The 14,083-nt window shown below is 41.3% G+C and overlaps 1 protein-coding gene across 2 annotated transcripts in view; it reads left to right on the top strand.

The window, feature by feature from the left end:
• Positions 1–14,083, top strand: part of PTCD3 (pentatricopeptide repeat domain 3) — a 29,911-nt gene that overhangs the window by 9,746 nt on the left and 6,082 nt on the right. For both annotated transcript variants that reach the window (XM_059078360.2, XM_067007263.1), the window contains exons 5-17: positions 1,322–1,390; positions 1,893–1,997; positions 3,553–3,676; positions 5,526–5,641; positions 6,175–6,245; positions 7,364–7,451; positions 7,836–7,896; positions 8,146–8,231; positions 9,255–9,399; positions 10,086–10,136; positions 12,260–12,349; positions 12,613–12,641; positions 13,522–13,628. In XM_059078360.2, coding sequence (XP_058934343.1) covers positions 1,322–1,390; positions 1,893–1,997; positions 3,553–3,676; positions 5,526–5,641; positions 6,175–6,245; positions 7,364–7,451; positions 7,836–7,896; positions 8,146–8,231; positions 9,255–9,399; positions 10,086–10,136; positions 12,260–12,349; positions 12,613–12,641; positions 13,522–13,628 — 1,142 coding nt within the window. The remainder of the gene's footprint in view (positions 1–1,321; positions 1,391–1,892; positions 1,998–3,552; positions 3,677–5,525; positions 5,642–6,174; positions 6,246–7,363; positions 7,452–7,835; positions 7,897–8,145; positions 8,232–9,254; positions 9,400–10,085; positions 10,137–12,259; positions 12,350–12,612; positions 12,642–13,521; positions 13,629–14,083) is intronic.

The raw sequence follows: 14,083 nt of genomic DNA, 5'->3' as shown, positions 1-14,083 counted from the left end.
AATAAGGAAGGTACTGAACTAAGGCAGTGGCAGTGGGGATAAGGGACAGTGGAGTAGGTAGGGGATGTTAAGGAGCTCGAGTTGACCACACCTGGTGACAGGTTAGTTGAATGGAAGTAGTAGGAGAGGATCTTTGGCTTGGATTGCAGAGTGCTTGGTACCATACGCTGAGATAGAGAAGATAGGAGGGAGAAGTAGCTCTGTCAGGGAAGTTCAGCTGGGGATAAATTTAGTGTAAGGCATCTGAGCTACAGGACCAGAGTAGAGAAGTTTCTCAGAAACCATGAAGGGCTTGGAAATCATTGACGAAGGAAAATGCAGGAAGCAAATAGGAAGAGTAAGTCTAGTAAGGGAAGAACAGCATGTCACAAAACTAGGGGCCCCAAACAGGTATTTGATAAGGATGGTGGACAGGACAGAGCCAAGCAACAGTTGGTAATCAGGGAGTAATAGTCCAGGGCAGCTACTCTAGAACTGCTTCCTCTGGGTTGCCATTACATACCCACCACATCTTGGTAGAGAGTGGTATAACCAGATGAAAGGAGCCTCAAATGAGTATAAAAGGAATACAGCATCAGGCATCAGGAAGCGAGGACCCCCAAGAGTACTGCCTCTGCGCCCTAGGTATGAGCGTCCTTCCTGTGAGAGCTGCAGGGAGCCTCTCCCCTGGAGAATCCAGGTCAGTAAGACAAGGCATCAAGGGGACAGGAGAGATTCAGGATGTAAGTTGAGTTTTTCCTGTGGAACAAAGATGCCAGAAGGCCTGGGGAAGGGGGCTCCAAGGGATAGGAGAAGGCTAGAAGAAGTAATTTGAGGGCCGTTCTTAGTGAGCCTCTAGTGGTGCTGGAGAGTTAATTTTGCTCAGGATTCTACCTAGAACAATTTAAAGAAGTATAGAACCTTGGGCAACAGGAGGCGGGAGAAGCTGCTGTTCCCGCCTCCTGAGAGGGCCCAGTAACTACTGTCCTCCATTTGTAGGAAACCTTAGTGCAGGAAGCTGGTGCCCAGGCTAGTTAATTCAGAAGCTCTTGACCTTGAGTTTAAAACAGCAGTTGTCCCTGGTGATAGCAGCCTTCAATTAAAAAGCAGTCATGGGGGTTTGAGCCATTGTTTGCTTTTAAGTTGTGCATAATTACAACCAACTCTACGGAGCCACGGGTACAGTGTAGGTATTAGTGTCTGCAAACATATATATTTCTGCTTCTGTGATACATGTATAGTTAAAACTTACTTTACATACAGAGTTTTTAGTCATCACCAAAACCCGCAAGGTCCTCTTAATAAAAATCTAGCTAAAGAGACTTCTGTGTCTTCTCCACAGGATTCTACAGCTGCCCCTTATGAATTTCAAGATGATCCTTATCTCATACCAACATCTTCTATGGAATCTGTGAGTATTTTTATGAAACTTTTCTAGTATTATGTTCATCTTGTTGGTTTGGGTACAAGAGTACCTGTATAACTTAGCTTAGTTGTAGAAACTTTTGAAAAGTGTACAGATGCTGATAGATAAATTGGTAGATTTTCTGAATCTTTTACTACTTTTATCAGAAAGTTTTAGAGATTGCCTGTGGAGAGGGTATTTGGTTTGGGTTTTTAATACTTAGGGCTCTTTCCCACTATAGAGCAATCCACTCAGTTTAAGCACATTGCTTTTGTATACCTCAAGCTGTATATAAGATGTGACCTGAAATTATGTCACACTCAGCAGAGGTAGATAAGTAATAATTATGTAGTTTAACTTCTAACTGGGATTCTGTGTATCACTGTATTCTCTTTTTTTTTTTTTTTTAGGGGGGCAGAATAATTTTTGCTGAGGGTGTGACTTTGATCTCTTGAGTTTAAATTACAGGTAATATCAACTTACATCTAAATCTTTTTTTTTTATATAGCATTCATTTTTGTTGGCAAAGAAGTCCGGGGAGAATGCAGCAAAGTTTATTATTAATTCATATCCCAAATATTTTCAGAAAGACATAGCTGAACCTCATATACCGGTAAGGAGAGGTAATTGCAATTTTCAGATAATACTATGTAATTGTAACTTAAACTAAGTTATCATGGCTAATGTTTAAGTAGCCATTTGAATGCTTACAGTATTTGGGTGAAAAGTCTTTTAATGTTTATGGTTATGTTTGCTTACAAAACTAACCTTTATTAAACTGTATGCATTTGCTCTTCATTTTATTTTCCCCATTTGGCTTCTGTGACACCAGACTCTTAGATCTTTACCTGTGTGACTGTTCCTTTTTAGTTTCCCTCAGTAGCTTTTCTATCTATTCCTTAAGCCTTGGTGTCTTTTTCTTAGGATTCCATGCTCAGTCACTTTCTCTTTTCTCTGTCCAAAATCTTCCTGCTTCAGTGACCCCTGTACTCCATTTGGCATTCTTGTATATCTGGCCTAGGTATCTCCACTTTGAACTCCAGATTGTATTTCCAGCTACCTCTGTTCTGTAGTCATGAGGAGCGTGTGGGGCCTGCTGTGTGTTAGGCATTGTGCTTAGCGTGTCATACGGTGGTGAGCGAAACATGGGCTCTGCCCTCCTGAGTTTATTAGAGGAAAGGCTAACTCAGACGCATTCGTTATGTCTAAAACTGCTCCCTCTCACATCTCCCTACTTCCCAAAGCACACACACACACACCCCCAGAGACACCCTCTTGTGCTTCTCAAGCAGGGACTCTTGGGGACAAATTAGTCAGTGTGATTGTGTCCAGAAAAATATTAGAATCCTGAACAAGACAGTGGCAGCAGTGGAATGATCATTTGTTGGCTCTCCTTTCCCCGTTATGTTTCTGACTAACAGTTACTCTTCTGTGCTTAGCTCACTTCTGCTTAAAGCCGTCCGTGGCGCCCCTGCCCCCATGGCGGGCAGCATTCCCATACCTCTGAGACCTCTTACATCATTTATCATTCACGCTGTACCATAATTAGTTCCTTATTTGCCTTCTCCGTTAGACTGTGAGCATCTTGAGGGTAGAGAATGACTGCCGTCTGCGTATCCCCAGTGTCTAGCTTGGTGCCTGGCCTCAAGTAGTAGGCCTTCAATAAATATTTGGGTACATTGGTGAGTGAGGTAAAATCAACGTACCTTGGTAGTACTAAACGTTTAGAGCAAAAGAAGTATCAAGGATGAAAGGTTTCTGTCTTTGCAAACTGGGTATGCTGTGGCACTTTTAACCAAGATTGGGGGGAAAGTAGGAAGGATGGTTTTAGCAAGGGAAAAATAAGTTCACCTTGAAATTGGGAAGTTTGGTTGGAAATTAGATTCTTCAGATATGGATTAAATGTTTCTGTTTGGGTGCTTTTAAATTCTCCACCCCAAGCTCGGAGATCGCTAAGAAATCTTGCTTTGGAGACTGGAGAGGTTTCTTGAAATAAGTTATATTCCGTACAGAGGTATTCTTGTTAAAAAAAATAGTATCTGGTGCATGGAGCATGAATCGGAGCGGTGAAGTTTTATTTTGGTGTGTTGGTGATCAAAATTTTGTCCTGCTCAGTTACTTTTCACTTTGCCCTGTTGGCAGTAACTTTAGCCATCTTTTTTTCCTAGTGTTTTATGCCTGAGTACTTTGAACCTCAGCTTGAAGATATAAGTGAGGCTGCTCTGCAGGAACGAATCAAGCTCAGAAAAGTCAAAGCTTCTGTGGACATGTTCGATCAGCTCTTGCAAGCAGGTGACTCAGTTCATTTGAAGCCTCTCTGGGAACATGGGCTTGGAAGTGGGCCACAGTTACGCATGTGATCCAGATAAGTTATGAGTATAAGTTACAAGTGCTGTGCTACTTCCTCTGTTCAGTGGCTATATTTGTGTTTTTTATAGTTTAATATGTCATATTTCATGTTCTGCTTGAGCACCATTTTAAAACTGTGGGTGGGGTAGAGTTGCATCTTTGGTAGTATGTTGTCCTCTTGTGCTGTGTCACAGGTAGACAAATTATACAGCCATTCTTCCTTAGCTTCTGTTTTTCACATCAGGTGTACACATATTCTATTCACATTTCCTATATTGTTTAGGTATGCTTGGAAGGCATAAAGCAGACATAAAAGAAATATTTAAAAAGGAAAGAGCGCTAAGCCGCGGGATCAGAGGTTTGGATAGGTTCTGGCACCAGTTAGCACTGTGGCCTTGAAAAGTCACTTCTGTCAAATCCTGCGGCTCTCTGAATTTGATCTGGATGAACCTCCAGGGCTGTAGATCTAGGTGGCAGGGCTTGGCTTGTAAGCTGTCATGAGAATGTACGTGTAGTAACATGGAAGGCAGCAGCATTAAGTTTTAGAATCCCGAGTGCTGTTCAGTGATTTAGGAGAAAAATCAGCCAAACATGCAAGAGGTAGACACTGGACGGATCACTCAATACAGTCTTAAACACAACAAGAAACATTTGCAGAAAGCTGTGTTTGATTTGAGAATTTTGGTGTGTAGCCTGTTAAGGCTTCGGTTGTACAAATGAATTGCTGATGCAGGTTATCATTTAGGGAGGCTTTTCCTTTCTGCTTGTTGAGTATGATAAACATCTTAGTACTAAGACTTGTCTTCCTTTGTTTTACACACTGTGTGGTGTAGGCACATGCAGATGCTCCGTAAGCGTCACTAAAGACAGTGTGTCAAACCCGTAACACTCGACTCATTCAGAGTAATGGAATGAGGCAACATACTGGGAGAGGAAACAAAATTTTATTATCAAGGCCCTAATAAGTGCCAAACACTTTGCTAGGCATTTAATTATACAACACCTTATGAGTTGGTGTGCTTATATAGTCATTTTATAAAGGAAACTGATTACAAGTAATCTTTAGGGTTACACAGCTTTGAGATGGTAAAACCCAGTCAAGTTACACTCCATCACTGGTGTCCCCTCCACTCTGCCATACTGTCTTTTCTGGGCTTTTAAATTTCCTGATGGGCATTTGAATTATCAGTATATTTTCTTTAGAAAAATGCAGTTGGTTTTCTTTTAAAGCACTAAATTATATTTCATACTTCTTCCTGTCCCCTTTTCTCCCCCTTCATAAGAGTCAAGATGGGAACATAATGTTTTGAGCAATAATTTTTTAAAGGCTACTATAATTAGGCATTTATGCTAGTATTTCTAGGCAAGTATTTCAGTAAGGGCCTGGATCCAAGTGGAACAGTTCTGTTTGCATTTGTAAAAATGGAACTGGCCCCAGGGGACAACGTGGCCATCATTTGCAGAGGGTTCAGTTTGAAGATGATAGTTAGAACCGTGAGATAATTTCTCTGGGGGTGTGCGTACATAAAATAAATGAGCACAGGGTCAAACTTGATCTCGTATTTTTTCTTTCCTGTCACACAGCACTGTTAGGGATTGTGTCCTGTCTGCATCACTCCAGGTGTTTAAGCTGATGTGGAGTGCACACTCATCCATCAAGAAAGTGACGGATGAGACTGAATATGTAGCCAGGAAGGCCACAGCTCATAGAATAAGTGAAGAATTTTAATCTAATAGGCTTTAGTTCTTTGATGTTTCAAGGTTTCTTTCCCTTTTTTTCTCCTACCCACAGGAACCAGCGTATCTCTGGAAACAACTAACAGTCTCTTGGATTTATTATGTTACTATGGTAACCAAGAGCCCTCAACTAATTACAATTTTCAACAACGGGAGCAAGCAGAAGAGTTGGTAATGGCTTTGGCAGTGATTTTTAAAGTTGCTTTTGGTAGTAACCCCTCCTCAGACTAAGGCAGGTTCTCGTGCCGTGCGTTAGGGTCAAAGAGATTTGTTCTGAGGTGTGGTGTGGCATAGTACGTAGCCTGGACAAAAATGTGCAGAAGGAGACGGATTTTAACAGTTGTTTTGCCCTGGTTCCGTCCTTAAAAATAGTTTGATCTTGCCCGCCACATGCGGCAAACCTTTGACCAGAAATGTTTGGATAGGCCCCTTTGTTGTTGTTACCTAAAGTGATAGTATGATGTGTAAGGGATGCGGCGGGGGGGGGAGCCCCTGGCCCCAGCCCCCTCAAAAATTCATATGTAGGTAGGCAGAGAGGAGCGAGCCTACTCTACACTTTAGAAATTAATATTTCTTAATAAACACTGCGTTTCCTTTTTGCCTTCTACTGGATCTGTATTTCCTTTGCTTTTCTGAAGTTTCCTCAGAGAATGCATTCCATTGTCATATTTTGTTTTGTATCTGTTGGTGATGGTTCATTTCAGGAAGAGGCCACACAGGGAGGTAACAAGAAATCCAAGACGAAGGCTGGTCATCGGCTTGGAGTTACCTGGCGGTATGTTATAGTGTGATTAGAGCTTTGTGTTACGGCTCCGTACATTGCGTGGGATGTTCCCCATCAGCCCCTGAAGAAGATACGATTCTGGAATATTCTAACATGCAGTTTGTTTTCAGTGTGCAGTATAAATGCCTCAGTTGGTTTTCATATGTGTTTGGACCAGTTTTCATTAGATCTTTACCTCCAACTGGCAACACAAGGTTGACACCTGACTTCTCTTTTTCCATCTAACTCCATGCAACCTTCATGGTATGGTTCTTTGGTAGTTTAATCAGTAGTCCTACCTTGCAATATATACCTCTAATTCTGAAAGATTCACGATTTTTTATTATGTTAGAATACACATATGCTGGAGCATAGTTCTAAGTTCAGACGAGTGGCCAGCAAACAGAAGTATTCACTTCTGAACAAAAGGTGAATATCATTTAACATTTCAGAATTAAATTAACTGAGTAGAAGCGTCTGAATAAAAGAAAGGTATTTCATATGGATGTCTGAAAAAGGGAAGCTACCCATTAATATTTAAAGTCTTTTTTGAAGTGATTAAAATGAATAGAATCAAAAATTAAATTTCTTCAGTAGATATTAATAATTTCTCTTAGTGGTTAAGAGCATTGACTTTGGAGTACCATTTTGGCCCAAATCCTGGTTCTGTCTGAATTCCAAGACATATTGGTAACAGGGAGAATCAAGGTACAGCATGATTTGTATAACATAGCACATTGATAGGCTAGAATAGGACAAAGGATTCTAGAGACACCACTTGTCTGTGGTTGCCTCTGGGGAATTGTATCCAATTGAAACGGGGTGGGGAAACGTCACTATGCACCCTGCCGTGCAGTTTGCTTTTTGTTTAATACCTTGAGTATATATTATACCTTTTAAGTCCTGGTTCTGCCACTTAGCCTGTAAAGCCTTGGATAACTTGAGGTCTTTGAACCTCAGTTTTTCTTGTTTTCAACATGATGATAACCATGTCTTCCTGTCTGGGTGGCAGGAATTACTTGAAATTATACGCACAAGATGCTTAGCACAGTGCCTGGAACATGGTAAGTTGGTGGCTTTTACTGGTTTCTCCTGTTTCCTCTGGTTCACATTTACTTTCTTGTGTCTAGAGCAAAAAACAATGCTGAGAGAATCTTTGCTCTAATGCCAGAGAAAAACGCACACTCCTACTGCACAATGATCCGAGGAATGGTGAAGGTAACGTTTGTTTTATATATCTTTATCTTCCCCTAAATCAGCGCTTCTCAACCTCAGATTCACAGTTGGGCCAGATAATCTGTTGTTGTGGAGCTGTCCAGTGCCTTGAAGGGCGTTGAGGAGCTGCTTCTATCCACTGCATGCCGGTGGTCCATCCTTCCCACCCCAGCTGTGACAACCAAAACTGTCTCCAAGCATTACTGCATGTCTCCTGGGAAGCAGCATTGCCCCAGTAGAGAACTGCTGCACGGAGGATACGTTTCTTGAGAATGAGACCATGTCTGTTTACTACTGTGTTCCCAAACCCTAGAGCAGTTGATACGCACATATTTCTCAAATGAACAAATTTGATGATCCTTAATTTTCATACTTTCCCTTTTCCAGCACCGAGCTCCTACGCAGGCATTAAATTTGTACACTGAATTATTAAACAACAGACTTCGTGGTAAGTGTGTTTGGAGGATTCCCCTCTGTCCTTCCTTTTCTTTCCTTCTCTCAGGCATCTATAAAATCTCAGGATTTTACCTCAATCATTTGTTCATTCTTAATCTTTTCCTGTGGTATTGGTGATTGAAGCGGGAGTCCAGAGCCAGAGAAAAGAATAGTTTTCTAGTTTTGTAGACAGGTGTGCATGACCACTTTGCCTTTAATCTTCAACCCCAAATTTTGTTAAAGTGGTTTTCTTCTTTTATAGCTGATGTACACACCTTCAATTCGTTGATTGAAGCAACAGCGTTGGTGGTGAATGAGAAATTTGAAGAAAAATGGAATAATATATTGGTAAGGAGGAACCCTTACTTTGTCTTCTAATAGGCCTAAAACATCCTTTGCTAGGATTACGTGGGTTGGAGACGGCATTCACTGAGCATCTTCACGGCAGTCACTGTGCTGGGCGCCCAGCTCATGGTGACCTGTTCACACCCTTCCAACAGCCCCGTAGTTTACCTAGGTGTGTCTGACATGTGACCCAAGCATACAGCTCGAATCCAGGAAGACCTGGGTTGCTTTATTCACTTATTTCTCATAATGTTCTTTTCATTAAAATGAGACGCATTTATTGAAAAAATTTATCAGCTAAGTTTTAAAAAATTGAGGGGCTTCCCCGGTGGCGCAATGGTTAAGACTCCGCCTGCCAATGTAGGGCACACAGGTCCGAGCCCTGGTCGGGAAGATCCCACATGCTGCAGAGCAACTAAGCCCGTGCACCACAACTACTGAGCCTGTGCCATAGAACCCTCGAGCCACAACTACTGAGTCCACGTGCCACAGCTGCTGAAGCCCGCGTGCCTAGAGCCTGTGTTCCGCAACAAGAGAGGCCACTGCAATGAGAAACCTGCGCGCTGCAACGAAGAGTAGCCCCCGCTTTCCAAAACTAAAGAAAGCCTGCGGCAGCAACAAAGACCCAACGCAGCGAAAAATAAAATTAATTTTTTAAAAAGATTGAAATCACTGGATTGAAGTGACAGGAATAGAAACCGTGTTATACTGCGCATGTAAAAAAGGAAAAAATGCAATCCATTCTAGTCTGCTCTCTTTTCTTCATTCTCAAACTAACTAGGCCGCTAAAGACAGCTGGACACCTTGATCGCATGGGGTCGGGGTAACTGATGGAGGGGCTTCTCTAAGGGGCAGAGTTACTGGTCCTGCTAGTTAACTAGATAATTCTGAAATTGGGGATGTATTTATTAATCTACTTTAAACATAGGCAGAGAGCCCAAGTCTTTTTTAGTATGTTACATTAGTTTATTGGATAAATTACCTACCAGGCGTAAAAATTACTTCCGGCTTTTGATTCAACTCTAGGACCTGCTGAAACAAATGGTTGCACAGAATGTGAAACCCAATCTACAGACTTTTAATACTATTCTGAAATGTCTCCGACGATTTTACGCATTTGGAAAATTGCCAGCCTTACAGACCTTACGGGAAATGAAAGCCATTGGAATAGGTGAGGATGTGTCCTAGTGTCCCTCACTGAAGATAGTGCTGATGAGAGGTTTCAGGTCCAGACAAGCAAAAAAGAGACTGTAAACTCTTGCTGTTTACTTAGTATGTTGGGAATTTCCTTTCCACCATTTGGCAGATTTTAATTACATGTATTTACTGTTTACTATGATGGGAGCTCTTTTATCATCTTTGTGTTGTTTATAGGAAGTTACATTCTTTTAGTATTTTAGGTACTTTTTAATGGATTTCTTAATTCTAGGGAGAATTGTTCTCCTACAGTTGGCTGGTTTTAAACTCGTGACATTTTCTAGCATAATTAAGTATTTGAACCCAATTGTGTGCTAGTGTGTTGTATATTTTTCAGTGATTACTTTATTGAAGGATGTTTGGGGAATCAATTCACTTTGGTATGCTTTAGTTTTCTTAAATGAAACTCATTGTGCATTGGCTGTAATAGGTGTCTGGACTTTCTAAGAGGGATTCAATCTCTGTGACACCTTTCCACCTTTACATTAATCATATGAGCTAGCAAATATCTTTGTTCAGAGGAACAGAAATGTATCTTTTACTTAAATACCAACATTAATATGTTTTTAGTTCAGTGTGCCTCAGTAAGCTGTATTTCGTATAGCTGTGTTTGACTTATTTTTATTTTATTTTTTTCCTCTATGTACCTGGTAATATAAGAACCCTCGCTTGCCACGTATCACTATATTATTCAGCTGTTTTATCAACATGGTATGTATGTCATTATGCTACTAATTTATGTAGAAATTAGGCTAACTTCACTGCTTGTGAATTAAGACTAGACAGTTCACAAAATAACATTGTCTACAGTCTGAGCAAAACGTTATTCTAGAGGGGAGTAACATCTTGTTTGTGATGTAAAACTTGAGCTGGAGGGGAGGGAGGTCATTAAATGTACTAACAAGGATGGTGGGGCTTCCCTGGTTGCACAGTGGTTAAGAACCTGCCTGCCAGTGCAGGGGACACGGGTTCGAGCCCTGGTCCGGGAAGGTCCCACAGCCGCGAGCAACTAGGCCCGTGCGCCACAACTACTGAGCCTGCACTCTAGAGCTCGCAAGCCACAACTACTGAACCCATGTGCCTAGAGCCCGAGCTCCACAACAAGAGAAGCCACTGCAATGAGAAGCCTGTGCACCGCAATGAAGAGTAGCACCCCACTCGCCGCACCTAGAGAAAGCCGCGCACAGCAACAAAGATCCAGTGCAGCCAGGATTAATTAATTAATTAATTTTTTTTAAAAAAGAAAGGATGGTGTACAGTTTTGGTCAGGAGAAACTAGTCTGGAGTTCCTTTTGCTCTCCAGAGCTGTGCTGTCCAATACAGTAGCCACTTAGCCACACATGGCTATTTAATTAAAATTAAATAAAATTAAAAATTCCTTCATTGCATTAGTGCTCCGTAGCCACTTGTAGCTGCTGGCTACATGTTCAGCGATGCAGGTACAGAACGTTTCCATTCTTGCAGGAAGCTGTTGGACAGTGCTACTCCATAGTAACCTTAATTTTATTTTGAAACCTCATGGGAGAACCTTGAGGCTCTGTTTGTCCCCTAGTTTTAGGTCAGCTGTGCTCTATTGAATGGACTTTGGAGCAAGGCACACCTGAGTTGAAATTTCATCTCTACCATTTACCACCTGTGTCAGAAGGAACTGGATACCTTACTTGAGTGATGCCATCACTGTGTAATGATGAAATAATTACGCACAATGCCCTGTCCTGTGCTTGGAAGGCAGGTAGTAGGCACTTACAGTCTGTTGGTTCTTACCCATTTGCCCCAACCTGAGAAAGAACCTCTGGGTTCAGAAATGACAATTCTGGTTCTTCTCTCGTGTGGTAGACTTTATGTGTGAAAACAACAGAAAACCTTGATTATCTGTTTTGGAGGGCTAGTTTCACAAAATTCACATTCTCACCTGTCGGGAGGGAAGTAAGGGCAGTTAACTGACTTTATCTTGAAAACAGGTAAACAGTTTCCATGGTAATTCTGTCTTCCAAAATTTTACTCAACTTTGGTGTCATTTTGCTGAAACTATTATTTCTGACCCCGAAGCCTATTCCATTTCTCCTCAACATCACATATCACTTCGGTTTCGTTGCTAACTAAAGTCATTGGTACTTGTGCTTCCTAAGTAATACCCAGGGCCGTGAGGCGAGGAGTGTCGGTGTGTCTGAGGGATGTACATTGTCTGCCTGTAATAATAATTTCTAGGAATTTACCCAAAGGAGAAAGCCTAAAATAATGAAGAAATGATACATATAAAATAGGTTGTTATAAAACTAACAGAATAATTAGGATTGCTAACAAATGAAAAACATGCTTGAGGAACTTCAAAAGTACATCTGTGCTGTCATGGAAAGTATATTATCACTTGCATATGGATAAGGTGGGGAAGGGATGTGGATTAATAACGTAAAATGTTTAACTGGAAATGTCATAGGTGCATTTTAATTCTACAGTTTTCTTTTTCTTGGCTCTCATCCTGGTTATATTTAAAAGGAGTGCAAGTGTTTATTAGCAAAAACGTGTTTGTTTTCTAAGTATGCAGGCTTAGTGAGGGTCTGTCCGTCTCCCGTTTCAATGCAAGTCGACCTTGTGAGGAGCCGAAGAAGGAAGGGTGGAGTGTCTGTTGGGAGCCCCTGTAACTGTCCCAGGTCTTGGGGAGAGCTGCACTTTGTGCAGAGGGTGCACTCGTTGCTGTAGCAGGGATGTGCCCGGCCAGCTCCGTGCCTTGGGTGGAGGAAGGAGAAATGCGGCCTTAGGACTAGTTCTGCACACCCGGTGATTGTACAGGAAGTGGACTCATGCGAAAACCCAGTTGCCCTCTTGTTCTGCAGAAAGCCCTTCAAAAGGATCGTCCCTCATCATCTACGACATCATGAACAAATTAACGGGAAAGAAGTTTTCTCCAAAGGACCCGGATGACGGTATGTACAGAAATTGCTTGTATAAGACAGAGAGCCCTGTTTTCCTGACTGCCGGGTTTTAGAGCCTTGTGACGAAGACAGGGTTTAATTTAGCTTAGTAACTTTTGGAAGCTGTGTGCTTCCTCTGCTTCCTCTCCTGAGTTTTTACGCCGTTAGGTTTGTCTTACACGTTACCAGTTTGTTGCCAGGATTTTTATTAATGTTACTGACTTGAAAACGTTTTATCCACAGTAACCAAGGCTCTTGTGAACTTTGATTTTCAGATATGTTTTTCCAGTCAGCCATGAGGGTTGTAAGTACAATTTCTTGCTTAACTTTTGTTTTCCTTTTTTCTTTTATCCATCTCCGAAATTCATCATTGGGGAGGTGGGGGGATTCTCCTTGATTCTTTCACTTCCTGACTCTTACTTATATTCATGTCTTTAGTTCTAATTTTTCATTCCTCTAAAATCTCTACAAAATCACAACATTCCTGCCCTGTGTTTATTGTATACATTTTCTTTTCTCATACCTTTCTAAAGAAAGTAGTATTTCATATTTGCCTATCGGTAACTTTTTAAATTGATGGTTTTTAAGTTTGGTTTTTCATCTTATCATGCTAATCATAGGAAAAATTTTCAAGCAGTTTCAGAATGAATTAGCATATCCTATTCCCTAAGGATAATTGCTTTACATTTTAGTGTGTGTCCTTCCAGGTTTTCTCCTTTGGTTATTCAGACATGCACATCCAGACTCATTTCCATGTTATCTTGTTTGTTGACATCAGTACAGTTATTTCACAGGAGGGAAGGACTTCTCCTGTGGGTGGGTTTTGGAGTTTATTTCATGGGTTTTTTGCCAGTATAGTGTTGTTGGAGCGAGCACTCCAGCTGTCTTGTGCATGGCAACCAGGTGTTTTCATATAGTTACTAAATACAGGTATAATTCACTAGATTAAGGTTATTTTGTTTTAAATTTCACAGAACTTGGTGATTTGTTTTGATTCCTCCCTCCCCCCCCCATTTTCTTGTAATTCATTTGCTGTCAACCCCTAATAACGTTAAATCAGCATAGATGTTTCCGCAGGCAACTGTACTTACTTTCTTTATATAATGAGCTCTTTATGTAATGAGCCACTGTTTGACTGATAAGGATCGCAGAATGATGCTTATTTACTACTTGTAAACTTTCAGTGCTCATCTCTCAGAGATCTAGAACTTGCTTACCGGGTCCATGACCTTTTAAACACTGGAGACAACCGGAAATTCATTGGACCCGATCATCGGCGTAATTTCTACTAGTAAGTGTATCGGAAATGTATCCTTCTGCAGTAACGGAGCACCTGTATGCAACCAGTAGTCAGTTCTGCGAGTGGGAGGCTGTTGGCGGCCTGATTTTAGGCAGCTTGACCCTGACTTAACAATGTAAGTTAATTGAACACTTGAAGAGTCAAGCGGTGGTAAAACTGATTTGTCAGACTGAGATGTCTGCTGTGTATCTTTTAAGCTGTTTTTATTTGTGACACTTTGGGGTTTTTTGTTGTTGTTTTTGTTTGTTGTTTTGTTTTTTTCACCGCACAGTGTGCAGGATGTTAGTTCCATGACCAGGGATCTATCCCGCAACCCCTGCAGTGGAAGCGTGGATTCTTAACCACTGGACTGCCAGGGACGTCCCTGTAACACTTTAAATCCATATATCTTTTCCCTGTAAACGCTCCTATTTTATGTTTTTTAATTCATAGGAGGGTGGGTCCCT

Source organism: Kogia breviceps, chromosome 11 (assembly GCF_026419965.1).
Source record: "Kogia breviceps isolate mKogBre1 chromosome 11, mKogBre1 haplotype 1, whole genome shotgun sequence".
In the NCBI taxonomy this organism is placed as follows: Eukaryota; Metazoa; Chordata; class Mammalia; order Artiodactyla; family Physeteridae; genus Kogia; species Kogia breviceps.
Note: the sequence above shows the minus strand (reverse complement) of the source record. Positions and strands in the feature narration are given on the sequence as shown.